At 49.4% G+C, this 27,533-nt stretch overlaps 3 protein-coding genes across 7 annotated transcripts in view; 2 read left to right on the top strand and 1 right to left on the bottom strand.

Moving 5' to 3' along the window:
- The window catches only part of Kyat1 (kynurenine aminotransferase 1), a 32,831-nt gene extending 23,367 nt beyond the window's left edge, over positions 1-9,464 (top strand). For all 5 annotated transcript variants that reach the window (XM_057755203.1, XM_057755204.1, XM_057755200.1 and 2 more), the window contains 10 exons: positions 5,770-5,919; positions 6,002-6,088; positions 6,383-6,511; positions 6,861-6,981; positions 7,297-7,373; positions 7,717-7,806; positions 7,888-8,074; positions 8,160-8,239; positions 8,881-8,967; positions 9,049-9,464. In XM_057755203.1, coding sequence (XP_057611186.1) covers positions 5,770-5,919; positions 6,002-6,088; positions 6,383-6,511; positions 6,861-6,981; positions 7,297-7,373; positions 7,717-7,806; positions 7,888-8,074; positions 8,160-8,239; positions 8,881-8,967; positions 9,049-9,114 — 1,074 coding nt within the window. In that variant the 3' untranslated portion in view covers positions 9,115-9,464. The remainder of the gene's footprint in view (positions 1-5,769; positions 5,920-6,001; positions 6,089-6,382; positions 6,512-6,860; positions 6,982-7,296; positions 7,374-7,716; positions 7,807-7,887; positions 8,075-8,159; positions 8,240-8,880; positions 8,968-9,048) is intronic.
- A 3,245-nt stretch (positions 9,465-12,709) lies between these two features.
- Positions 12,710-20,031, top strand: Spout1 (SPOUT domain containing methyltransferase 1). The gene is made up of 12 exons (XM_057755206.1): positions 12,710-12,772; positions 13,194-13,239; positions 13,364-13,489; positions 15,555-15,714; positions 16,485-16,574; positions 16,662-16,711; positions 16,796-16,926; positions 17,871-17,943; positions 18,041-18,139; positions 18,684-18,786; positions 18,890-19,037; positions 19,749-20,031. Exons 1-12 carry the CDS (start codon positions 12,737-12,739, stop codon positions 19,815-19,817), a joined length of 1,131 nt encoding a protein of 376 aa, XP_057611189.1. The 5' UTR covers positions 12,710-12,736; the 3' UTR covers positions 19,818-20,031.
- Positions 19,889-22,209, bottom strand: Endog (endonuclease G). Its single transcript, XM_057755207.1, has 3 exons — positions 21,592-22,209; positions 20,821-20,930; positions 19,889-20,217 (listed from the first exon to the last, which is right to left on the bottom strand). The coding sequence occupies exons 1-3, from the start codon at positions 22,081-22,083 to the stop codon at positions 19,935-19,937; spliced, it is 885 nt and encodes a 294-aa protein (XP_057611190.1). The 5' UTR covers positions 22,084-22,209; the 3' UTR covers positions 19,889-19,934.
- Positions 22,210-27,533: the final 5,324 nt, after the last annotated feature.

Raw genomic sequence — 27,533 nt, 5'->3', positions numbered from 1 at the left:
GACTGTTCTAACTGCCTGCCTGCCCCATGCTTCTACCTCCAAGTCTAGTTAGGATGATTATTCCTAACTGTGCACCATAGGCACCAAGTCAGTTGGCCTGTATCAGAGCTCAGAGGGAGAAGTAGTGTAGACAGACTTTTACCAGCTCACAAATAACAACATGGAGACTTATCATTAATTATAGAAGCTTGGCCTTAGCTTAGGCTTGTTCCTAACTAGTTCTTTTTTTTTGTTTTTTTTTTTTTTGTTTTTTTTTTGTTTTTTCGAGACAGGGTTTCTCTGTGGTTTTGGAGCCTGTCCTGGAACTAGCTCTTGTAGACCAGGCCTAACTAGTTCTTATAACTTAAATTAGCCTATATTTTTTAAAAAATTTATTTATGTATACAATATTTTGTCTGCATGCATGCCTGCAGGCCAGAAGAGGGCTCCAGACCTCATTACTGTGAGCCACCATGTGGTTGCTGGGAATTGAACTCAGGACCTCTGGAAGAGCAGGCAGTACTCTCAACTGCTGAGCCGTCTCTCCAGCCCTTAACCTATATTTTTTCATCTATGTTCTTCCATGTGCTCATTACCTTGCGTCCCTTTTGCCCATCCTACTTCCTTCACATCTGACTGGCAACTCCTGTATAGCTAATGGCCATTCGGCTCTTTATTAAACCAGTCACAGTGACACAGCCTCACACAGTGTAAAGGAACATTCCACAACATTTCCCCATTTCCATCTAAATAAAAAGAAAAGTTTTAAGTATAGCATATAAAAACTATAAACAATAAGAATAATAATCAGGTAAGAATTTATAATATCCGTTTCATTTGTATTTGGCAAATTGAGAGAAAATATTCCACTATGAATCCTATCTTGGTGAATCCAAAGTTTTGTACCTAATTTACCCTCTATCACAACTAAAGAAAACTATAACTGTCCAGTCTTCAACTGCATCAAAGACCCCAGAAGGATATAATATTACCTAAATTACAGGAAGTGCAGGGCTGGAAAGATGGCTCAGTGGTTAGGAGCACTGGCTGCTCTTCCAGAGGACCTGGGTTCATTTCCCAGCAACCACATGGTGGTTCACAACCATCTATAATGAGATCTGGTGCCCTCTTCTGGCGTGCGGGCATACATGGAGGCAGAATGCTGTATACATAGTAAATAAATAAATCTTTAAAAAAAAATTACAGGAAGTGCAGAGCAAACAACTTCCAAATCTAAGAAATGACAGCAACATCTGATTGCTTGGATAATGACCAAAAGTTCCTCTACAATGTTTCGATGTCCATCTTTGGCCTACAGGCTTTTCTGTGAAGCAGGAATTTTGAAGGACTGTCCTGCCTGTCTTGGCAAAGTTCAGCAGTCGCCTTCTTTTGTGTCCCATTTGTCCAGGTTGGACTGCATACTGTCAGCAGTTGAGGCAAGGACAGTTTCTTGCCCAAATGACAAGCTTTTGCCATAAAGAAAGCAAACTTCATATGGAGGGTGCTCATTATCCTTTTTTTGAAGTAGATTAGTGCAACCAGGAGCAGACGTGTCTTACTGTCACAAAAAGCCTTATATTATTATAACATTTTAAATGCTATATTCTGCAGGTCTTTGAAATGTTTGAAGAGCACTTATCTAAAATGTATCTCTGTATGACCTTAAAAACATACCTAACATGACTATTAGTTTGATGGTTATAGATGACTAACATTCAACCTATATCTTTTTATTATCCTAAATAGTTTTCTTTTTTAAAAAAAATATTTATTTATTTATTATGTATACAATATTCTGTCTGTGTGTATGCCTGAAGGCCAGAAGAGGGCGCCAGACCTCTTTACAGATGGTTGTGAGCCACCATGTGGTTGCTGGGAATTGAACTCAGGACCTTTGGAAGAGCAGGCAATGCTCTTAACCACTGAGCCATCTCTCCAGCCCCCTAAATAGTTTTCGAGAATAAAATCTTTACATTAAATTTTTAAATGATCTGGATAGGTATAATACCTTAAACACAAATAGAAACATATATACAATATAACCAAATAATCTTAAATTTGTGTCAATATACAAAAATATACCAATGTAAAGTATTTGAGACTAGTAGTTGATTTTGAGTTTGAAAGTAGATTCAATAATCTACCCTGTGGGTGGCTGGAGAGATGGCTCAGAGGAATAGAGCACTGGCTGCTCTTCCAGAGGTCCTGAGTTCAATTCCCAGCAACCACATGGTGACTCACAACCATCTGTAATAAGATCTGGTGTCCTCTTCTGTACTGCCGGATACATGAAGGAAGAAACCTATATACATAATAAATAAAAATCTTAAAAAAAATAATAATCTACCCTGTGATCTTATTGTTTCTATATCATACTCCCCCTTTTTTCCCTTCAGAAAGAGGTCCATGAATCTAATTTCCTTTCTAATTTCAGCTTTTTGTTTGTTTTTGTTTCTGGATTTTTGTTTTGTTTGTTTGTTTTTTCTTTTTGAGACAGGGTTTCTCTGTGTAGCCTTGGCTGTCCTGGAACTAGCTCTTGTAGACCAGGTTGACTTCAAACTCACAAAGATCCACCTGCCTCTGTTGACTGAGATGGTCCAGGATTTTCAGGGGGTCTCCCCTATCAAAGCTGATCTCTTATCAACCTTGAATGAATCCACAACCTTTCATTTTCTGTGGAAACAAAATTATAACCTCTTCTCCAATACAACATATTATTTGACTTTCATTTTGAAGTTAAGACATTTTTTAAAATATTTATTTATTTATTATGTATACAATATTCTGTCTTTGTGTCTGCCTGCAGGCCAGAAGAGGGCATCAGATCTCATTTCAGATGGTTGTGAGCCACTATGTGGTTGCTGGGAATTGAACTCAGGACCTTTGGAAGAACAGGCAATTCTCTTAACCGCTGAGCCATCTTTCCAGCCCCCAAGTTAAGACATTTTTAAAATATATAGGTTGATTTAATTTAGTAGTTTCCATAATCCATCAGCTAATGTTCATTCATCAGTAATCAAAAAATTTAGTCAACAAGACACCATATAAAAGATCCAGACTCTCTGTGCATTTCTCATTTTTACATGGCTTATCATTTTTATATTATTTTATTCTCTATTTAAAGACTTCATCTTATTATTTATGAACTATTTTTTCTATGACTGTCTCTATCCATTTTCTCTTCTTTTTTGAGCCTATGCACATTTTTAAACACACTGTAACCTGTGTGGAGGTTTTTCCATCTGGATCTGTCTTTACTGTGCATCCGCAGCATCCTCTGACTGCATGAGGCCAATCCTTGTTTGTTTGTTTTTTGTTTTTTCGAGACAGGGTTTCTCTGTAGCTTTGGTGCCTGTCCTGGAATTAGCTCTGTAGACCAGGCTGGTCTCGAACTCACAGAGATCCACCTGCCTCTGCCTCCCGAGTGCTGGGATTAAAGGCGTGTGCCACCACCACCCAGCTGCAAGGCAAATCTTTTTTTTTTTTTTGGTTTTTTGAGACAGGGTTTCTCTGTGGTTTTGGAGCCTGTCCTGGAACTAGCTCTTGTAGACCAGGCTGGTCTCGAACTCACAGAGATCCGCCTGCCTCTGCCTCCCGAGTGCTGGGATTAAAGGCGTGTGCCACCACCGCCCGGCTTGCAAGGCAAATCTTAAACTGCTAGGTCAGCCACCACGTGGCTCAGCTTAGTGCATGGCACCAGCAGCTGGTTCCATCCTGCAGGAACAGCCGATAGTCACGTCTCTGTACGGCATTGAGTGACCTGGTCACCAGGAAGCTGCATTTGACTCCATGTCCCAAGCTTCTTTTTAAAGCTTTCTCAGGCCTTATGCGGACATATGTGGCTGGACATTGGGTGCCATATATAAACAGATCTTTGGTGGGGGGGCTGCCAGCCCACAAATAATGACCTGGAGACTTATTATTAATTATAAAAGCTCAGCCTTAGCCGGGCGGTGGTGGCGCACGCCTTTAATCCCAGCACTTGGGAGGCAGAGGTAGGCGGATCTCTGTGAGTTCGAGACCAGCCTGGTCTACAAGAGCTAGTTCCAGGACAGGCTCCAAAGCCACAGAGAAACCCTGTCTCGAAAAACCAAAAAAAAAAAAAAAAAAAGCTCAGCCTTAGCTTAGGCTTGTTCCTAACTAGTTCTTATTACTTAAATTAACCCATATTTTTAAATCTAATTTTTCCATACACTTGTTACCTCATCTCCGTTTTGCCCATCCTGCTCCCCCACATCTGGCTAGCGACTCCGCCTTTCTCTCTCCCAGATGTCTCTGTCCCTAGAAGTCCCACCTAACCTCCTTCTGCCTAGTTAATGGCTGTTCAGCTCTTTATTAAACCAGTCACAATGACACATCTTCACACAGTGTACAGGAATAGTCCACAACAAAGCAGGGGCCTGTAAAATGTCTCCGTGGTAAAGATACTTGCCACCAAGCCTGATAACATGGTCCCTGTATCCCACATGGTAGAGGGAGAGAGCCAACTAAATGTTGTCCTCTGACCTATGGTATCTGTGGGCACGTGCGCGTACACACACACAAAATAATTTTTGCTTGAGGCAGGATCTCTCTATGTAGCCCTGGCTGCTCTGGAACTCACTGTGTAGACTAGGCTGGCCTCAAAATCACAGAGATCTGCCTGCCTCTGCCTCCCAAGTGCTGGGATTAAAGGCCACCACCACCTGGCAAATTTTGTTTTGTTTTGTTTGAGACAGGGTTTCTCCCGTTTACTGCCTTGATTATCCTGGAACTCACTTTGTAAACCAGGCTATACTTGAACTCACAGAGATCAGACGATTTCTGTTTTCCAAGCTTTGGAATTAAAGGTGTGCACCACCACTTCCAGGCAATTTTTTTTAAGGAAAAGAAAAAGGCTATTCCTGTATACCATTTTCTAATACCTTGGGCAAGAGACAGCTCGTTTCTTGGGGATTCTCTTGTGTAATGTGTAATAGGAGCTGTGGGCTGCATTCCTGCCGCCTGGCTCCCGGCCACCGGCTAGCTTTACCGGAAATAACAACACACAAACTGTATTCATTACTGGATTTTTTTTTTTTTTTTTTTTTTGGTTTTTCGAGACAGGGTTTCTCTGTGGCTTTGGAGCCTGTCCTGGAACTAGCTCTGTAGACCAGGCTGGTCTCGAACTCTCGAACTCACAGAGATCCGCCTGCCTCTGCCTCCCGAGTGCTGGGATTAAAGGCGTGCGCCACCATCGCCCGGCTCACAAACTGTATTCATATAAACACTGCTTGGCCCATTTCTATTAATGTGTGTGGCACCAGGAGGCTTACCAGAAAGATTCTAACCTAGATCCATTTTGGGCTGGAGCTCCACTGAGACTGCCCTGGAGAGGAGCAGCATGGCATCTGGCCTCTGCCTCACTTCCTCTTTCTCCCAGCATTCTGTTCTGTTTACTCCACCCACCTATGTTCTAACCTATCAGGCCAAGCAGTTTCTTTATTAATTAACCAATAAAAGCAACAGATTGATGTATGACACTCCCACATCAGTAATGCACCCAAATAAATAATCTGTGGCTCCAGGGCTGCTAAAGGGGGGTCAGGTAGGCAGAAATGTACCTTATAGTCACATAGGGAAGTGTGAGGTTCCTGCTGCCCTGTTGTTCTCTTGTCCCTACATCCCAGCTCCGGGTAGGACTCCATAGCCGAGGCTGTTGGAGGAGATGAGACATTCAGCCCAAGAAGGCGGATTTTGCTAGAAGGTTCTAGATAGCCTGGGTGCAACTGAGTTGGGAGTCTCGGCTGATCCTGCGTGCTGTCCTGGCAGGGTTACCCACCGCTGACAAAGATCCTGGCGAGTTTCTTTGGCAAGCTGCTGGGACAGGAGCTGGACCCACTTAAGAACGTGCTGGTGACAGTGGGTGCCTATGGGGCCTTGTTCACAGCCTTCCAGGCCCTGGTGGACGAAGGAGATGAGGTGAGAAGTGAAACCTAATCGGGGAGGGCTGAGTGCTAGCCCAGGGCTGTGCTGACCCCAGCTAATCTGACCATTGAACCAGGTCATCATCATCGAGCCTGCCTTTGATTGTTATGAACCCATGACTCTCATGGCTGGAGGTCGACCTGTGTTTGTGTCCCTGAAGCCGGTAAGGGATTCTGAGTGGTTAGGGGCCAGACAAGGCCGGTAAGGGATTCTTGGTGGTTATGGGTTGGTCAAGGTTGGTAAACAATGCTGGTTGGGTGGTTATGGGTGGGTTGAGGGATGAAGATAGGAGATGGACCAGATCCTGGGACATGGGACAAGGGAAGGGACTCTTCAGAGCTGAGAGCGTGTGGGGGTACAGTCCAGAGCAGAAAGGAGAGAAATGGAGGCAGATATATCGGGACAGGAGGTGCTGTCAGGAAAGCAGCTCCTGCTGCCTCTCCCCCTCCTCTTGCAGAGCCCTGCTGCTAAGGGACAGTTGGAATCCAGCAATGACTGGCAACTGGACCCTACAGAACTGGCCAGCAAGTTCACATCTCGTACCAAGGCTCTGGTCCTCAACACACCCAACAACCCTCTGGGAAAGGTACCAGGGGTCCATCCAGAGACCTCCGCAAGCTGAGTTTCCCTCCTTGTGTGAAGTGGGAGGGCAGTATGCCTTGAACTCTGAGGGCCCAACCCTCCCAGAGGTATGTAGGCCTAGGTGCGTGGGCTGAGCGCCTCACCACTTCCTGGTGGCTTTGGAACAGCGTCTTTACCTCCCTGTCCAGTGGGATCCAGAGATAACCGATCCCACAGGGCCAGTATTGCCGAGCTGGTCAAAGGGATGATCTAGAGAAGCCCCAGGACCTGGTCTGGTCTTGCACTCTACCTCTAGGAAGGCTCTGCACTTAGGGACGGTCCCAGTTGCACACCTGTGACCTTGGATCCCACAGGTGTTCTCTAAGAAGGAGCTGGAGCTGGTGGCCGACCTGTGCCAGCAGCACGATGTCCTGTGTATCTCTGATGAGGTCTACCAGTGGCTAGTCTATGATGGGTACCAGCATGTCAGCATCGGTGAGCAGGGCCTGCCACAGCTTCCCCTGGACACCTGAGCAGGGCTTGAGCCCAATGGGAGCAGCCTAGGCCTGGTGATCAGGACCCAGGGCTGTAGACCTGTGCACTGGTGTGACCGTGGGCAGGGATGTCCCCTCCCTGAGGTCTGGGAAATGCAGTAGCATCTGCTTCCTGGGGCTCTCAGGAGCAGGCGATGGAATGGTTCCATCAGTAGCTTAGAAGATACGAGTCCTCAGTTAAAAGGCTGTGCTTGTCCCTGCCCCGCCACCCCATACCTTCCCCGTTTCAGCATTTGTTCTTCTTGTCCTCGGGCAGCCAGCCTTCCTGGCATGTGGGAACGGACCCTGACCATTGGCAGTGCAGGCAAAAGCTTCAGTGCCACCGGCTGGAAGGTAAGTGTGGTCCCTAGGCAGGGGGCAGCAGCGGGAGGATTAAGAAAGGCTCCTCTGGGGCTGGAGAGATGACTCAGAGGTTAAGAGCATTGCCTGCTCTTCCGAAGGTCCTGAGTTCAATTCCCGGCAACCACATGGTGGCTTACAACCATCTGTAATGAAGTCTGGTGCCCTCTTGTGGCCTGCAGGCATACACACAGACAGAATATTGTATACATAATAAATAAATATTAAAAAGAAAGAAAGAAAGAAAGAAAGAAAGAAAGAAAGAAAGAAAGAAAGAAAGAAAGAAAGAAAGAAAGGCTCCTCTGGCTGAGACCCTCACTGACTGTGTCCCGTCCAGGTGGGCTGGGTCATGGGTCCAGATCGGATCCTGAAGCACCTGCGGACTGTGCACCAGAACTCTATCTTTCACTGTCCCACCCAGGCCCAGGTGAGAAGGGTATGAAAACCAGGTGGGGAAGGCGACAGGGACCGATGGCAGCTGACCTGGCCTTTCATCTGTCCTGTCCAGGCCGCAGTAGCCCAGTGCTTTGAACGGGAGCAACAACACTTCGGACAACCCAGCAGTTACTTCTTGCAGCTCCCGCAGGCCATGAAGCCAAACAGAGACCACATGATCCGCAACCTGCAGTCAGTGGGCCTCAAGCCCTTGATCCCCCAGGGCAGCTACTTCCTCATTGCAGACATCTCGGACTTCAGTGAGTGGCACTGGCCATGTCACCCAGGATCTGGGGAGACACCAAAGTTGGCCGGGACTCAGCAGGACCTCTTCTGTTGCCCCAGAGAGCAAGATGCCCGACCTACCTGGTGCTGAGGATGAGCCCTATGACAGACGCTTTGCCAAGTGGATGATCAAAAACAAGGTAGGCTGGGGCTCTTGTGGGGCCGGCACATGTCCGACCTTCGCAAGACTCCTGCTCCAGGGCTCACTGCACAGCCTCTTTTTCTTTTTCTTTTTCTTTTTTTCTTTCTTTCTTTCTTTCTTTCTTTCTTTTTTTTTTTTCAAGACAGGGTTTCTCTGTGGTTTTGGAGCCTGTCCTGGAACTAGCTCTTGTAGACCAGGCTGGTCTCAAACTCACAGAGATCCGCCTGCCTCTGCCTCCCGAGTGCTGGGATTAAAGGCGTGCGCCACCACTGCCCGGCTTGCACAGCCTCTTTTTCACCTGCACAAGGCAGCCATGCCGGTTCCAGGAGCTCTTGCCCTTTTCTGAGCCTGACTGTCTCTCCTATACCAGAGAATCCAGCCCGTTTGCTCTTATTGCCCTGCTCAGACCACTCCAGCTCAAGCTTAGTTCTTCCCCAGCTCTGCCTTGGCACGCTGCACTGTCTCTCCTCTCTCCCCACACCCTGCACCCTGGGAGGAACCTAGTTTAATGTCCTGGGGTCTCTCTCCTGGCCATTACATCAGGTGGAGGGGACACACCGAACCCTTACTCCTTGTCTCCCCCCAAGCTGAGGTCTTGGGTCTCAAGACTATATGCAGACATGGCTTCCTCCTCCCCAGGGCCTGGTGGCCATCCCTGTCTCCATCTTCTTCAGTCAACCTCACCAGAAGGACTTTGACCACTACATCCGCTTCTGTTTCGTGAAGGTGAGAAAAGGCTGGGAGACCCTCGATGGGCCTGGCTAGCCACCGGGTAGGGCGAGAGAAGGCTCCGTGTGTGTCTTGCAGGATGAGGCCACACTCCAGGCCATGGACAAGAGGCTACAGAAGTGGAAAAAGGAGCTCCAGCCCTGAGGTTCCTCAGCTGGGCCCTGTCACAGGGATGCCCTGGAGGGCCCCGCTCTGTGACTGGACTTACCTCCAGGAAAGAGGCCATTGACTTGGGGGTTTCAGCAATCTTTTCTCACAGTATCTGGACTGCTGTCTTGGATTGGGTCATGTTCTACTCCCCTGTAGGTTATTTTAGGGTCGTGGTTATTTCTGGCCTCCCTGCCTGGGACAGTAAAGGATGGAGTATCAGGTTGGAGCCCCAGCCTTAACTTAGCCCTGCCCAGGGGCTCCCCACCTCTTCTCATGTGACCTCAAGATATTGCTTCGGGCTTGATTGTTTTTGTTCCTAATAAAGTTGTTATTAGAGCCCTCAAGGCAGCTTCTCTCTTCCTCTGGACTGCCTGCTAAACCATTTGGAAGGGACCCCAGAGAACCTCAGACCCCTCACCTTCCCTATGAAGAGAGAGACAGAGAGGAGAGAGTGTGTCTGCATGTGAACACTGGGAACCAGGGACTCATCTGAAGTCACAGGGCCACACTAGGTGCCTGGCCACCGGTAGAGCCACCTCGGGACTTTCACTCACAGCCTCTCTTGAACCTAGAGAAATGATGGGGACGTAAGGTTTAAGACCTTCAAAAAATGTTTTCTCCTGAAACAGAATTCCTAAAACATGAAGTTTTGTGATAGATAGGAGTGATTTTGGCTAATCATAAAACGCTCCTTTGGACCTGGGGTCAGCGTAAGAGTTTCGAGGTTCCTCAGGGAATGGGGGTAGGACTGGATTTTCAGCTCAATCACAAGGCCAATGATATTTTTCTTCTTGGAGGTCACCAGGAGAGGTCAGTGTCACACTGTAGCCAAGGTTGGCTTCAAACTCATGGCAATCCTCCTGTTTCTGCCTCCTGAGTATTAGGATTATAAACCTAAGCCATCAGTCCTGGCTTGATTTTGTGTTTTATTTTGTTGGCAGTGCTAAGGACTTGAACTCATGGCTTTGCCCACACTATCCCACTGAGCTACATCCCCAGCCATAGCCAGTGATTGAATCAGATGTGCATAGGTAATAAACCTGTCAAAAGACACATTTAGTTAAAAGGTTTAATTGACTTTTATCTGCAGTTCTAGAATCAGATATAAGGGGGGAGGAGTTTGATGGGCCAGAGACATCTCAGTGGTTAAGAGCACTTGCTGCTCTAACAGAGGACATGAGGGTCAGTTCCCAACACCCACATATAGCAGGTCACAACCACCTGTAATTCCAGCTCCGAGGGACCCAGCGCTGTCTTCTGGGCTCTGTGAGCTTTGCGTACACATGATTCTGGGGCTCACACCAGGGTCTCGCACATGCTAGGCAAGCATTATTAACTCGAGCTGTATCCCAGCCAAGAGTCGTCACTGAAACATACTTGGTGTCAGAGAAAACATACGGTGTCTCCCTTTCTTTTCCTTTCAAGCCACACAATACTGCTGCTGATGCAGAGGGAGGATTGTGAACCAAATTCAACCTCAAGGGTTCAGGCTTGAAGCAGCTCGCTGCACCACATGGCAGGATGATAGAGTCTTGTATAGGGTAAACTCAGAATCCTTCATTTCAAACACCGCAACCAAGGCCAGGCAGGATGGCATACCCCATTATTTTACTCCAGAGGTGGGATAGGAAGGATCAGAAATTCAAGGTTTGGCTCTGCTACGTTGTGAGTTCAAGGCCAACTCTGATACATGAGACTGTCTCCAAAACAAAAATCCAGGCCTGAAGAGATGGCTCAGCAGTTAAGAGCACTGGCTGCTCTTCCAGAGGACCCGGGTTCAATTCCCAGCACCCACATGACAGCTCACAACTGTCTGAAGCTCTAGTTCCAGGGATCTGACACCTTCACACCAATGCACATAAAATAAAGTTAAATAAACCATAAAAATATTTAAAAAACAAACAAACAACCAAAAAAAAAAAATCCAGGCCTAAAGAGATGGCTCAGTAGTTAAGAGCACTGGCTGCTCTTCCAGAGGTCCTGCATTCAATTCCCAGCAACCACATGGTGGTTCACAACTACCTATAATGCGATCTGGTGCCCTCTTCTGGTGTGCAGGCAGAACACTGTATACATAATAAATAAACCTTAAAAAATAATCTAGCAGGGAGATGGCTCAGTGGTTAAGAGCACTGGTTGTTTTTCCAGAGGACCCGGGTTCAATTCCCAGCACCCACATGGCAGCTCACAACTGTCTGAAGATCCAGTTCCAGGGGATCTGACACCTTTGCACTAATGCACATAAAATAAAGTTAAATCAAACATAAAAAAATATTTTTTAAAAAAATTCTAGCGGGGCAGTGGTGGTACACGTCTTTAATCTCAGCACTCCAGGGAGGCTGAGGCAAGAGGATCTTGAGTCAAGTGGCCTGTATGAGATACACAGTGAGCCTCTGAGTTGCCCCTCTTCCCACTTCAAAGAAGTGATCTGGGAGCTGGAGAGATGGCTCAGCAGTTAAGAGGTCCTTCCAGAGGACCTGGGTTCAGTTCCCAGGAGACACAAGGTTAGGCACAACCTCCTGTAACTTCAGTCCCACGGGATCCAGGGATCTCTTCTGGCCTCCTCAGACACCAGGTAAGCTTGTGGTGCGGACATACATCCTGACAAAACACTCATAAAAACAAAATAAGTGACGTCAAATCCCAGAGCGCATGGCGCTGCACACCTTCAATTTCAGTACTTGGGAGGATGAGGCAGGAGGATGGACACTTATCTCACCAAACAAAACCAAAGCAAGCAAAACAGACAAAAAGAAAATAAAAGTCAAAGGAGAATGTTGTTTGGTTGATCATGTGTCAGTATCTTCTGACTGTAACTGTGACTAAGTACCAGATCTTGTGACAAGCTCTGCGTGGTGGTATACCCTTTTACTCTCAGTCCTTGGGAGGCAGAGACAGAAGGATCTCTGATACTGTTTTAAAAGGGACAAGGAATGTCGCTCGGTGGTAGAGGGCTTGTATGCTGGAGACCTTGGATTTGATCCCCAAGACTGCCAAAAATTAATCAGTACTAGCACTCAGGATGTTGATGGAAGGTGATCTTGAATTTGAAGTCAGTCCAGGCTACATAGTAAAACCCATCTCAATTTTTTGTTTTTTCAGTTTGAAGACCCCCACACAAACTAAAAAATTAAAAGTCATAAAGAATAAAGTCTGGGCAGGGTTGAGAATGTAGGTCACAGGTGGAGCACTTGTTTTAGCGGGACTGTTGGTCACAGGTTGATTTAGCAGGAGTCAGGCCCTCAGTTGGAGTCCCAGGAAAATGAATGAACGTTATAAACACAAAGAAAGTGCAAATGAACTAATTGTAGAACTGGATTAAACTACTCCTAAAGTAATTTTCCAGTAGGGTCTCCTTACGTACAACATGGAAGCTGAATGTCGTCCTGTTACCGATTGGGAGGGCCCTAAGTGACCACACTGCTGGAAACCCATTTGTCCTGCAGAGGCACCAACACCGCGGCCCGCGCCCCTGCACCACGAGTGTCCGCGCTCCACCTCCCAATGACTCCCAGGCTGCGCGCCCACGCGTCTCGGGGCCTTCGATTGGGCAGCTCCGCGGAGGTGTGGCTGGAAGAGGCGGGGCTGATTGGGAAGCGCGTGGTGTTCCGGAAGCATGGCGGAGCACCCGAGGAAGCGTCCGTGTGGCCCAGTAAGTGGCAGCGGGTTGGGTTCCGGACAAGGCCGGGGCGCCGCGGCGTCTCGCCGGTGTCAGTCTGGGGGCTCCCTCCTTGCCGCTCGCCCGGGGCCTGAGCTTGCGAGGTTAGCTGGCCCGGGCTACATTCCGCAGGGCGGCGGTGCTCACGCTGCCGAGCCCTTTCCTGACTTGCTTCTGATTCCTAGGTTGTGGCCCGACCGCTCCTCCCTTGCCTCAGTTTCTTCTTTTGTCCTATGGGAATTTATTTCTGAACTTTCCGGCTGGTTACTGTGCCAAGGCTAACCCCAGGCTCTGAGCACAGCGAATCCCTGTGCTCCTGCCTGGTTTGGGGAATTCAGATGGCTGGAGCCCGGCAACGATGCTCCCCGCCGATGTGTGACCGTTTAGGCTGTCATTCTCCCTCCTGCTCTTCCAGGGCGAACACGGCCAAAGGGTTGAATGGCGAAAATGGAAGCAGCAGAGTAAGTAAGGGCTGAGCCCTCCCTTTCCCCAGATCACCTAATGCCCTGCAGGCCGAGCCCAGGCTGCTTCAGTGAGAGGGAAATCTCACTATGGGGCCCTCTTCCCCCACCAATTCTTCTCCAGAGAAGGAGGAGAAAAAGAAGTGGAAAGACCTCAAAATGATGAAAAAACTGGAGCGGCAGCGGGCGCAGGAGGAACAGGCTAAGCGCCAGGAGGAGGAGGAGGCTGCTGCCCAAAGTAGCGACCAGGGTAAGCGCTGGATCCTGGGGAGGACATAGGTCGTGGCCTGCGGCCGACCCTCACACCTAATCTGCTGCCCTCTCTTGCGCCTCTATCCTCTGTCCCTCCTTTGCTTTCTCCTCCTCTTTCTCTCTTTCCCTTCATTTTTCTCCCTCCCTCCCTCTCTCTTTTTTTTTTCCCCTTTAAGTGAGGGGCTAAAGATTAAAGCCAGAGCCTTTATTCATAGTAGGCGAGTATTCACTCGCCAGCCTACTCTTGGCTCAGACCTCTTGAGCACGTTCTGAGTGCTTTGGTTATATTTTTAATTTAATTTCATAATATTTATCTTCCCATTGTATCTAATACACGCTGAAAATGGTCCAGAAAATTATGAAAAAAGAAAAACTGGGGACTGGAAAGATCGCTCAGTGGTTAAGAGCACTGGCTGCGCTTCCCAGCCCCCACTTGGTAGCTGGCAACTCTCTGTAAGTCCAGTTCCAGGGGATCTGATGGCAAGGCATATAAAATAAAGTTAAATAAATTTTAAAAAAGAAAGAAAAGACAAACTGAGCAGGCTGTGGCTGTGGCTTGTTCTGACATTATGACTAGTGGTGTGGCCGGACAGTGTACGGTGTAACAGCCAGGAGTCCTGCTTATATGCTTCCGGACCTGGTTTTCTTTCTTCCTCTCACGTTACTTCCCTGAGCGTCCCGGGGTAGTGCATTCCCCCAACAGACTACCTTTTTCTGGTTGTTGTGATACCAGAATCTCAATACCTGGGGCTCTGAGGCAGGAGGATAGAGAGAGAGTTAAGAGCTAGTCCAGGGCAAGTAGTGCAGCCGTGTCTAAAACAAACAAAACCAAAAGTATCCTCTTTCAGTGGTGGGTGTGTGGGAGTGGTAACATTGTACCCTTGTAGAGCTCAGCTGCTGGCCTGGGTGGTGCTGAGAAGTCCTCTGTTCTATGTGTCACCTCGTTCAGATAAAGAAGCCCGGGAGGGACAGAAAACGAGGCTCGTCTACAGCAAGGCGACCTAGCTCATATCTCAGCTCCCCTACCTTAGTCCCTGCAGGCAGAACACTTAGCCGACTTTCCTGGGTGACAGAGCACACTCAGGTAAATGAAGGACAGTGATTTCAGGAGCTTTCCGCTGGTCTTCATAACACAGTCTGTAGATGCTCCTGCCCTTCAGTTGGTGAAGTTAACCCCTGAGCCATCTCTCAGCCCTGAGACTTGTTATTAATTATGGAAGCTCAGCCTTAGCTTAGACTTGTCCCTAACTAGCTATTGTAAGTTAAATTAACCTGCTTCTGTTAATCTGCGTTCTTCCACGTGGCATTTTTATCTCTCCTCCATTCTGGATATCCGACTTGGTCTGTGGCTCACAGGCGTCTCCTGAGAGTCCAGACTCATTGCCTCTTCCCACTCCCCATCCCACCTAGCCTCTCCTGCCCAACTATTGGCCAGTCAGCTCTTTTTTTAAAACCAATCAGAAGGCGCCTTGGCAAAGACACATCTTCACAGTGTACAAAAAGATTAGCCTACAACAAGCCGGTGATTTATACATGTTGTGTATGCGTGTGCACAAATATGTGTATATATTTGTTTCCAGTCTGGGTTGATTGAATCCGTAGGTATGGAACCTACAGGTAGAGGACAGACGATGCTTCCTGGAGCTTACATCAGATGCTTTTTATATTTTTGCTGTCTTTTAAAGATTTATTCATTTTACATATATGGGTGTTTTGTCTGCATGTACTTCTGAAAACAAGAAGGTTTCGGATCCCATGGGACTGTAGTTACAGACAGTTGTGTTGGGAATCGATCTTAGGGCCTGTGTGAGAACAGCCAGATTTTAATGGGTCTCATCTACATCTGATAGCTGGTAAATAAGGTATCTCAGAGCTGAGCCAGGATCTGGACGTAGGCCAGTGCTGCTGACCACTGCTTGACCTTGCTCTCCGGGCTGCCTTACTCTGAGAAGCCTTGGAGACTTGGGTCCAGTTCTTCCTGAAGAGACTGAAACTCCTGTTTAGACAGTCCTCTTACTCTGAGCCATGTCAGGCTGACCAGGTGCACCCCTTGCCCCTGCTAGGACGGCCTTACACTCTGAGTGTGGCCCTGCCAGGCTCCATCCTGGACAACGCCCAGTCACCTGAGCTTCGCACCTACCTGGCTGGCCAGATTGCCAGAGCCTGCACCATCTTCTGTGTGGACGAGATTGTGGTGTTTGATGAAGAGGGCCAAGATATCAAGTGAGTCTTCATGGGGAGGGGGGAGAAAAGGGGAGGGGAGGGGAGGGCCGCCAGACTTGGCTGTGACTTTGTCCTGTCCCTTGTCACCTGCCTGGCTCTTTCAAAGTACCCACATTATAATCCTTACTTTGTAGAGGCAAGGACACTCACACTGGGTGGGAGGAGCTCTCAGAGGCAAGGATGTGCACACTGGGTGGGAGGAGCTCTCAGAGGCAAGGATGCGCACACTGGGTGGGAGGAGCTCTCAGAGGCAAGGACACTCACACTGGGTGGGAGGAGCTCTCAGAGGCAAGGACACTCACACTGGGTGGGAGGAACTCTCAGAGGCAGCTGCAGTTGCATCTTTTTCTCCCGTGGTGCTAGAGATTTAACTCTGGGATTTGCGCATGTTCTATCACTGAAGCTGCATATCATTCAGCTCTAAGACCTCGTTTTGTGCCTGTTTAATATTTATTTATGGTGCTTGTATACGCACACTAGTGTGGTTGTGGAGATCAAATGACAATTTAGGCCAGGCGGTGGTGGCGCACGCCTTTAATCCCAGCACTGGGGAGGCAGAAGCAGGCGGATCTCTGAGTTGGAGGACAGGCTGGTCTACATAGAGAAACCATAAGGAAGACAACTTGTGGAGTCAGGTCGTCAGTTCTTTCCTCATGGGGGTTCTGGACATGGAACTTAAGTTTTCAGGGTTGGGAACAAGAGCCCTCAACTGGATACGCCACCTCTCCAGCCCAGCTCTTGCATCCTAAGCCCTGTCTTTATCTTTCCAGGACTGTGGAAGGGGAATTCAGGGGAATTGGCAAGAAGGGGCAGGCATGTGTACAGCTGGCCCGCATCCTGCAGTACCTGGAGTGTCCACAGTAAGTGTGGGGTGAGGGTGGTGTCCCCTTGGATGTAGTGGGGAAGCAGCTCCCCAGGGAAGGCCTGACAACTGCGTTCTTCCCCAGGTACCTGAGAAAGGCGTTCTTCCCCAAACACCAGGATCTGCAGTTCGCAGGTATGGCTGGTGTGCCTGGCTCATCCCTAGGCACTGAGAGTGGGGTCTGGACCTGACATCACCCCCCTCCCATTCCCTGCTCAGGGATCCTCAACCCCTTGGACAGCCCTCACCACATGCGGCAGGACGAGGAATCGGAGTTCCGAGAAGGCGTGGTGGTGGACCGGCCCACCAAGGCGGGCCACGGCTCTCTGGTCAACTGTGGGATGAAGAAGGTAGGAATGGAGGCGGGCTGAGTACACCTTGAGGACACCCACTAGCTGTGGAGGACAGGCAGGGACATAAGAATAGGGAGACCTGGCCTCTAGCCTGCCGTGAAACACCAGTTATTGCTAACTGGACCAGAGAAGTACCCAAAGCAGGGCTCGAGAGATGAACCCAAAGAAGCTGGAGAGCTGGCTCACCAGTTAAGAGCAGGGGCTGCTCCTGCAGAGGACCCTGGTTCAGGTCCCAGCACCTGTTCCACGGGCTCTGGTGCCCTCTTCTGGCCTCCATGGGCCCCAGGCGTGAACATGATACACAAACAAACATGCAGGCGAAATACCCATGAAATAGAAATGATAGAGAGAAGCCAGGACCAAACCCAGTGTTGTCGGGCGGTTTGTCTATTATTTACTTTTGTTGGGGAGATCTAATTTGCTCTATAATTGAAGTACATTCTCAGCTTTGCTGGTTTGGGGTTAGGTGATTCTTTAAATTTTTCCTTTTTATGTGGGTGTGAATGTGTGGGTAAGCGTGCACGTGCCAAGGAGGAATTGTGGGGAGTAACCTCTAGTCATCAGGCCTGGGATGGCGTGTGAGCCATCTTGTAGATCCGGCAGCCCGTTTATAGTCTGCTATTCCACAGATGAGGAAACCGAGGCTCGTAGGAGTTAACTGCCCTCAGACTCCTACAGCTCATAAGTGGCAAAGCCACCACGTGGAGGAAACCTGCGACTTCATCTCTTTGTAGACACTGACTGCATGTCCTAGCCTCAGGCTTCTCTTTCTGACCAGTGCCCTGTGATAATTATTCTGCATGAACAGTCCCTCTTAGCAGGCCCCACTCAGTGCCAGTAGCAGGGTGGCAGGTTGGCCTGGCACCAGATTCCTCCACTGGGTCTCTGAGAACGTTGGCTCCTTTGAGGTGTGGTACTCATTTCCTCTAGCTTCTCTGCAGGAGGTGAAGATTGACAAGAAACTGGAGCCCGGACTTCGGGTGACCGTGCGACTGAACCAAAAGCAGCTCCCGGGTATCTGGAAGCTTCCTCGGCCCTTACAGTTGCCTGGCTCAGAGCCTCCTCCTGCCTCCCTGTCTCCTTGGTGTTCATAGCCTGTTCTGTTCCTCAGAATGCAAGACATACAAGGGAACAGTCGTGTCTTCACAGGACCCCCGCACCAAAGCCGGTCTCTACTGGGGCTACACCGTCCGCCTGGCCTCCTGTCTCAGTAAGGACAGAAGCTCCTTCCCTGAATGTCCCTCTGTAGTAGGTGGTATGTTTAGGTGGTGCCGTCTCTGGTCTCATCTCCGGTGAATGCTAAGAAACACCTAAGAGCAGAATGTGATTGGTTCCCTGCCTCCATCCCAGAGCAGGATGTGATTGGTTCCCAGCCTCCATCCCAGAGCAGGATGTGATTGGTTCCCAGCCTCCATCCCAGAGCAGGATGTGATTGGTTCCCAGCACCAGGAGGCCTACACAGGAATCTCAGTGTAAACCTGAGGCTAGCTCAGGAGACAGTAAGACCTTGTCTCAAACACCAGACCAAGAAAGCCCTCTGAAGCAAGTGTGAGGCCGCTGAACATTGTCTAGGGTTTGGGAGCTCTTCCTGCCCACCCTGTGCTCCCCAGCCAGGCTTCAACTCCACCATTCCCTGCCCTCAGCTTCCCAAGAGCAGTAGAGGACTTCCTTTACTGAGCTCTCTCTACCTGCCCTTGTGATGTGCTAGACACACAGCCAAGAGCAGGACCCCACTGAGCTGGCCCCACCCCCAGGTGCTGTGTTTGCTGAGGCTCCCTTCCAGGATGGGTATGATTTGACCATTGGGACATCAGAACGTGGCTCTGACGTGGCCTCTGCCCAGCTGCCCAGCTTCAGGTGCGTGCTGCTTAGGGCAGGGACTGGGCCCTACTGTACACGGGGTGGGGACTGTATCTCCTGTGGAGCCTTGAAGTCAGTGACTCCCTTTCTCTGGTACCAGGCATGCTCTTGTGGTGTTCGGGGGCCTCCAAGGGCTGGAAGCTGGAGTGGATGCTGACCCCAACCTGGAAGTGTCTGAACCCAGTGTCCTCTTTGACTTTTATGTCAACACATGCCCCAGCCAGGGCAGCCGTACTATCCGCACTGAGGTGAGCCACAGCCACAGATATTCAGTTCTCCTGGTAACCCACCCTAGGTATCTTTTCTGAAGATTTATTTATGTGTTTTATATATGGATGTTTTGTCTGTGTGTACTTCTGCACATCAGAAGAGGGCATCAGATCCCATGAGACTACAGGGTATAGACAGCTGTGAGCCACCGTGTGGGTGCTGGGAATTGAACTCAGGACCTCTGGAAAAGTAGCCAGTGCTTTTAACCACTGAGCCATCTCCCCAGCCTCAGCCTAAATACCTTTTCTGAAGATGGGGCCCTTACACAGCAAACTGTTGGCAGGCACAAGATACAAGAGCCATAGGGTTGCAAGTCCTGGGCCTGTAGTAGTCTTATGTTCCCAGTTTACCTGCCTGTGCCCATTCAGGGCCTCTGCTTCCTTAGTGGTATCTTAGGTCCCTCCGGATGTCAACATTTCTGTGCTGGGGAAAAATGTCCCACAAGACCATAACATCCATGGGATTTGTGTAACCGTCCCTGAGGCCACCATGGACTGCTGTTCCTATGGGTTACTATGAGGGGAGGGAGGCAGCGGCTGTTTCTCCACCAGCCTCAGGGATGGTGACTGCAGGTTGACAACCCCTCTGCCTGTTCCTGAGGCCCCGCCCATCCTCTTATCCTTCCTGGGTCTTGGGCAGCTGGCTGTGAAGACAAGGAAGAGCTGGACAGCCAACTTCTTTTCTTCCAGGAAGCCATACTCATCTCCCTGGCTGCCCTGCAACCTGGTCTCACCCAGGCAGGTTCCCAGACCACCTGACAGCCTTGTGGATCCAGGATGTAGAAGCAGCAGAGAATGGAGGATCACGAGGAACAAACATGGTCAAGACGTGTCTACAAAAATAACCACCTTTAATATGAGCCAGCCCAGTCTCCCTCACTTGCTGCCAGCAGTGATGGCCTTGAGGTTCCCAGCTCGAGCCAGGATATTGGGCACAAAGAGCAGTCCTGAAGCCCGCTCAATGCTCTCGATGGGCACCAGGAAACGCTCCAAAGGGATGGTCTCATCCACAGGGGCATTGGGCATCACATAGGAACGCAGCTCAATCTGCCCGCTGGTGGCCTCCAGGATGAGCACCTTGAAGAAGTGTGTGGGCACTGCCACGTGGTTCTTCCCAATAACCTGGTACTTTACATAGGACTTCCCATCAGCCTCCGTCCTGTGGAAAGACCCAGGCACATGTGGCCAGGGGGCATGGTTAGACACAAGGCCACCCCTTCCAGGAAGCTCTCCCTGATTTTCAACAAGAAATTTATGTGCCATGCCTGGTTGTCTCTTTGGGTCTAGGAACTCCGTAAGGTGGGGACCAATGCTTAATCCTACGCTTTTCTGTCCATTGCTGCTTCAGACAGAATGGGTGGCAATAAATGCTGCTAGAGCACCCATGTGGACATGTGACTACTACCTGTCCCCATAGGCAGGACACCAAGCAAGCGAGGTGTGAGGGCTGTGACAGTGGCATAGTCCCAGGGCAGGGCCTGGGACTCAGCAGCTGCCTTGCCCAGCCTGTGCCCATCTCAAGGTTTTCTCATGTCCTGGCAGGACTGACATGGGAAGGAATGCCTCCAGCACAGGAAGGCAAAGGTGAGAGCCTGGTACAACGTGGGTTAGAGAGGTGCCACGGTGTCAAAAGACGGTGGCAAAGGCAGATTTGGGGCCTAGCAACTGTGGGCACAAGGCCATTGTAGGCCACCCAAAGGTCTCTGGCCACCATGAAACAGAAAGCCCAAGGGCGGAGAGTAAGTGGGAGGCCCAGGCTTACCTGGGCAGGAAAAGAGGGCCCGTGCAGACATAGACGTTTTGGTAAGTGCGAGTCAAGCTGCGGCTGTACTTCTCCAGGTTGTTCCAGGCATTCTGGTTGAGGTGCGGCACCTGGTGGAAGCAGCAAGGCTCAGGACGATAACTGGGACCTTCTTCCTTTAGGAATGCCCTGGATCTTAAGGAGGTGGCCAAGCAAGTGGAGGACAGAGGCTCAAAGGGGTCGCTCCTTGAGGCTCTGTGATTTCAGAGGTTGTGTGTCATAGAGCGGACCACTACTAGCCACACCATCCTTTCCTAGGCTAAAGAACCAAGGACAGAGGATTAATCCTTTAGAGATCCCCTAGGCCCCTTGAGCCTGCCAGGCCTCAGAACAAGCGCTGGGGGGGGGGGGCTATGCCCCATGCCCGTCCATCCTGGTTCACATATCAAGATCCTACTGGGAGCAGGTGCAGTGTTAACAATGTGTTCAGAGTGATGTGACATGCCAACAGCTCAACTTTGTGCCAGCTGTTTTCCTGGCAGCTGCTGCAGGCCAGATGGTACAGAGTAGGCAACCTCCTGGGTTCCCTCGGGAAGTACACCGGGTATCTTACTGACTGGCATTGCTGCAGCCAGTTTCCCACAGGAGGCTGGAGAGAGGGATGCTCCCAGTAAGTACTTCGTGTAAACTCAAACCCTGTCTGACTATTGGGCTCTTCCCTCCCGCAACGGTGCACACATAAAGTCAGAATTAGGCGTTGAAGTCAGGCAGGTGACCAGGGACCACGTCTACCTGCGGGGCCACGTTGCTCAGGTAGAAGGTGTCGTTCATCGCCCGCTGGCTCCAGCGATGGTTGGCGGCGGCGGCCAAGTGGCCGCGGTCAAAGCCGCTACCGCGGTAGTCCGCGTTGGTGGCACGGTGGTACGCATGCACAGAGTCGTCCTCTCGGAAGTCACAGGCGCTGCGGTCGCCGTCGCCGCGGAGTCGTTCGGGCCGCAGCTGCTCTAACACCCACAGCGCACCGCGCGTGCGCGGGTCGTAGCTCAGCACATAGGACTCGCGGCTCCGGAGCTGCGCCACGCCAGGCAGCCCGTACTTGGCCAGCTCCCCGGTGCCGCCCGCCGGCCCTCCCGGCAGCACGGGCAGATCGGCCGCCACCACGGGCAACACTGGCACCCGGCTTAGCAGCCCCGGCGCTCCCCCCGCCCGACGCCGCCAGTGCTCTGCCGCGGCGCCCAGTCCCGCGCCTAGCGCCAGGGTCAGGCCAACCCGCAGCGCACGCATGGCCTCCAGGAGGGCGAGCGCGATCGAGGTGCTAGGAGCAGGAGCCTCGGACCGGCCCGTGCGAGTGTCCTCCAAGTCTTTCTTCTGCCCTTTTGAGACACGGCCTGGGCTTGACACCGCCGTACCCGCTTGTCATTGGTCGCTGCCAAGTCTGGCTCCGCCTCGCCCCGTGAGCCTCCGGAAACCTGGCCTCCTGCAAGGCCTGTAGCGCCGCCCTAGGGACTGCGAATTTAACCTTTACACAGGCCCGGGAAATCGAGTTGCTTGAACAGGACAGAAGCCCAGGTCTGTCAGACCCCTCCTGTCCACCCATAATTGAGCCACCAAATGAGCCAAAGACTCCTCTAGATTGACTGGCAAAAGGACCCAACTGCAGGCTATAGCTGCTGACAGCATCCCGGGGCTGAAGCTTGCTAGTAAGGCTATAGAAAGCGGCTTGAAATGCCTACACTAGAGTCATGGTCATGGTCATTCGTTCCAACCTCTTTTTCCTTTTTTTTTTTTTTTTTCCCCCTTAAGGCAGGGTTTCTCTGTGTAGCCCTGGCTGTACTGGAACTCACTCTGGCCTCGAACTCACCGATACCCCCCTGCCTCTGCCTCCCGAGTGCTGGGACTAAGGGCTTGCACCACCACTGCCCGCTCCTTTCAACCTGCTTTTAAAGGGATGAGCCTGGGAAGTATGTTGTGTAAGACAGTGTTTCCTGCCCATAGAAGCTGGAATACACAAAATCCTCAAAACTAAGGGGTAGATAAGGATATTTCCTGCACATGGAACAGTATTTAACCTATGACTATTTTAAGACAGCAACCTGCCTACCGCACTGGCATGTGAAATTTTATTTAAAAAGGAAAAAAATATAAAAAAGTCAACGTTGTGGACTGGAGACAGGGTTCAGCAATTAACAGGTCCTGGAGGCCTGGCTCAGTGATTGAGAACATTTGTTGCTCTTGTTAATAGACCCAGGTTCAATTCCTACAATTACAGGCAATTCACAACCTCCTATAACTTTAGCTCTAGGGGATCCAATACTTTCTAGACTATTCAGCCATCTGCACTCATACATGGGTGTTCCCACACACAGAAATGTAGTTGGTTTGTTTTTTTCTGTTGTTGTTTTATTCTGGTTCTTTGGTGGACTTACTATTCAGCTCCCAAATAAATACATGGGGTCTTATTCTTTTTTTTTTTTTTTTTTTTTTGGTTTTTGTTTTTCGAGACAGGGTTTCTCTGTGGTTTTGGAGCCTGTCCTGGAACTAGCTCTTGTAGACCAGGCTGGTCTCGAACTCACAGAGATCCGCCTGCCTCTGCCTCCCAAGTGCTGGGATTAAAGGCGTGCGCCACCACTGCCCGGCTCTTATTCTTACTTATGAATGCCTGGTCTTAGTTTGGCTTATTTCTAGCCATCTTTTCATTTTCTTTGTTTTGTTTGTGATGGAGGACTCTCATTTGTTAATAAAGAAACTGCCTTGGCTTTTTGATAGGGCAGGATTTAGATAGGTGGAGTAGACAGAACAGAATGCTGGGCAGAAGGGAAGTTAGTTAATTGCCATGCCTCTTCTCTCTGGGGCAGCCGCGATGAAGCTCCAGCCCAGGACGGACATTCGCTAGAATCTTCCTGGTAAGATGGGTTAGTCAAGATGTGAGAGTTAGCCAGTAAGAGGCTAGAGCTAATGGGCCAAGCAATGTTTAAATGAATACAATTTGTGTGTTGTTATTTCAGGTATAAAGCTAGCCGGTGGCCAGGAACTGGGCGGCGGAACACAGCCCGTAGCTCCTACTACATGTTTGTTTTGTTTTTCCAGGTGGTTTCTCTGTATAGCTTTGGAGTCTGTCCTGACACTTGCTCTGTAGGCCAGGCTGACCTTAACTCACAGAGATCTGCCTGCCTCTGGCTCCCAAGTGTTCCACCACCCAGCTAGCCAGATTTTCTTAACTAATTATCCCATTTGCCTTTGCCTCTAGGCCAAGGCAATTTCTTTATTCATTATCCTATGAAAGCAACACACAAACAGAAGGAACTCCTACATCTGGGCTTTTCCCTTTCTCTATTCTATATACCTTTCTTTATTTTTTACTCCATGTCTTCCTGTGTGGCTGGATGGCCCCTGGTGTCTTCTCTTTCCTTTCCTCCCAGATCTCTCTGTTTTTTTTTTGTTTTTTTTTTTTTTTGGATTTTTTTCCAGACAGGGTTTCTCCGTAGTTTTTGGTTCCTGTCCTGGAACTAGCTCTTGTAGACCAGGCTGGCCTCGAACTCACAGAGATCCGCCTGCCTCTGCCTCCTGAGTGCTGGGATTAAAGGCATGCGCCACCACTGCCCGGCTCCAGATCTCTCTTTATGTCCTTCTGTTTATTCTCTTTGTCTGCAAGCCCCGCCTATCTTTTCTCCTACCTTGCTATTAGTCATTCATCTCTTTATTAGACTAATCAGGTGTTTTAGACTGGCAAAGTAACACAACTTCACAGAGTTAAACAAATGAAACATATCTTTGCATCATTAAACAAATGTTCACAGCATAAACAAATGTAACACTCCTTTTTTTAAAAAAAGATTATTTATTTGGCATACAGTGGGATTTTGGCTATATATGTCTGTTGAAGCTCAGATCCTCTGAAACTGGAGTTATAGGCAATTATGAGCTGACATATGCGTGCTGGAAATTGAACCTGGGTCCTTTGGAAGAGCAGTCAGTGCTCTTAACCACTGAGCCATCTCTCCAGCCCCCAAATGTAACACTCTTGAAATAATATTCCAGAACACAGAAACACACACACACATATTAAGTAAAAATGATAAAGCTGAGTTTATGGTGAGGGATTCCGCGCAGCTGACCAAGTGCGTGCCTGTTATATTCAGAGCCCTGTATCTGATCTGCAATATTATACAAATCAGATGTGATGGTGCATGCAGCACTGAGGCTGTGGAGGAAGACTGGGATTGCAAAGTCATCCTCAGCTATATAGTAAGTTCAAAGCTAACCTGTGATACAAGAAAAGACTGACATCAGTATTTTTTCTGTAGATTGTAGGTATAGGAGACATGTTTACCATACCACTGTTAACACTGTGCCTGGCATGAATCTCCTTCATTTGAAAAGCAGAATATGAGCCGGGGGTTGGTAGCATACACCTTTAATCCCAGAACTCGAGAGGCAGAGCGGGCAGATCTCTGGGAGTTCAAGGCCAGCCTGGTATACAGAGCGAGTTGCAAGACTGCTAGGGCCACACAGAAACCCTGTCTCAAAAGAAAGAAGAAAAAGAAAGAAAGAAAGAAAGAAAGGAAGGAAGGAAGGAAGGAAGGAAGGAAGGAAGGAAGGAAGGAAGAAGAAAGAAAGAGTGGGGGAAGCCGGGCGGTGGTGGCGCACGCCTTTAATCCCAGCACTCGGGAGGCAGAGGCAGGCGGATCTCTGTGAGTTCGAGACCAGCCTGGTCTACAAGAGCTAGTTCCAGGACAGGCTCCAAAACCACAGAGAAACCCTGTCTTGAAAAACCAAAAAAAAAAAAAAAAGAGTGGGGGAGGGAACAAGGGAGAGAGGGGGCGAGAAAGGAAGGAAGAGAAAGAGAGAGAAGAAAAGCAGAATTATGTCTGTAGTCTGTGCTGGTAACTCCCTAGCTCTGGAGGGGTAGGAGAGGAGGGTCAGGAGTTCAAGGCCATGCACTACATAGTGAGTCCCAGCCTGGACTATGGAATCCTGCCCTGAAATAAAAAATATAAATAAAAAAACGAGGGGACAGCAAGATGGTCTGAGTTCAGTCTCTTGTGCAATTTGGTTTATGGTTGCCCACTGACCACCACACAGGTGCCATGGCGCACACAAAACTAAATATTACATTTTTGGTTGTGAGCCTAGCCTTTAATGGCTGAGCCATCTCTCCAACCCATAAATCAATGTTAAAAAGGAGGAAAAAACATTTTTGGTGGTGGGGAGCCATCTCCGTGGGAAAAGCAATGCCTGGTGACATGATTTCCATCCCTGGAACTCACATAGGAGCCAGAGACAACAGCTCACATCTGTAATCCCGGCATCCCCAAACTGAGATTTGAGGCTGAGGCAGGAGCCTACACTGCACTGCAGTGGACGAAATAAGACCTTGCCTTGAAACAGAGTGGAAGGAGGGAGCTGCCTCATGAGCCCGTACCTCAACATGTATGTCCCTGTGCATGGATGGCATGAGCTTAAGCATGTGCACGCGCACACACACACACCATCATATAAAGGCTAGTGGATGATGACTGAGCATAGTGACTGTCATCGTGGCACTAGGGAGCCTGAGGCCAGCTGCGGTGACTGCCTTACACACACACACAACCCTCGCATTCCATGTGTGTCTATACCGTGTCCTCTGTCCCTTCATCCACTAATGGACATTAGACTTTTTGGCTCCTGTGAATGTGACTATCGTAACTGTGAGAGTGCTTTGGGCGCCATGTCTAAAAGGCACCCGTCTTCTGATAGCTACAGTCCCAGGCTTTAGGACTACGCCTGCAATCCATTTGGCAGCTGATTCCTTGATGTGGTGTGGTGTAAAAGTCTCATTTAACTTTTCTGTGTGTGGAATCAGTTCTCTCGGCACCATTTACCGAAGACTGTCTTTTCTCCAGTGTGTTCTTGCCTCCTTTGTCAAAGGCAACTGATTCCAGGGGCTGGAGAGCTGGCTCAGCAGTTAGGAGCACTGGCTGCTCCTGCAGAAGACCTGGGTTCAGTTCCCGGCATCCACAAGGTGGTTCACAAGCATCAGTAACTCCAGTTCCAGGGGATCTGGTGCCTTCCTCTGGCCTCCATTGGGACCAGGCACTCATAAAGCAGGCAAGCACTCATGCACATAAAATAAGTTAAGAAAAAATGGTTTCTTGCCAGGTGGTGGCGGCATAGGCCTTTAATTCCAGTACTCTGGAGGCAGAGGTAGGTGATCTCCGTGAGTTTGAGGCCAGCCTGGTCTACAAAGCAAATTCCATAACAACCAAGGTTACATACAAGCTTTTGAGAATTCCTGTCTCAAAAAACAACGACAGCCGGGCGGTGGTGGCGCACGCCTTTAATCCCAGCACTTGGGAGGCAGAGGCAGGCGGATCTCTGTGAGTTCGAGACCAGCCTGGTCTACAAGAGCTAGTTCCAGGACAGGCTCCAAAACCACAGAGAAACCCTGTCTCGAAAAACCAACAAAAAAAAAACCGACAACCACAAAAAATCTTTTTTTCTTTTAAAAAAAAAATCATTTGTAAGATTTCTGCCTGTTTCTGGGTTTTTGTCTAACTCTATTGGTTGATGTCATATATTTCTTTTTCTTTTTCTTCTTTCAAGACAGGGTTTCTCTGTGTAACAGCTCAGGCTGTCCTGGAGCTCACTCTGTAGACCAGGCTGGCCTCGAGCTCAGAGATCCTCCTGCCTCTGCCTCCTGAGAGCTGGGGGGAATAAATGCAGATGTGATGTATTTCTGCTAGCACCATGCT

The sequence above is a fragment of the Chionomys nivalis genome, chromosome 22, assembly GCF_950005125.1.
Source record: "Chionomys nivalis chromosome 22, mChiNiv1.1, whole genome shotgun sequence".
NCBI classification, from domain to species: domain Eukaryota; kingdom Metazoa; phylum Chordata; class Mammalia; order Rodentia; family Cricetidae; genus Chionomys; species Chionomys nivalis.
The sequence above is the reverse complement of the archived record's forward strand: the minus strand, read 5'-3'. Positions and strand labels throughout refer to the sequence as shown.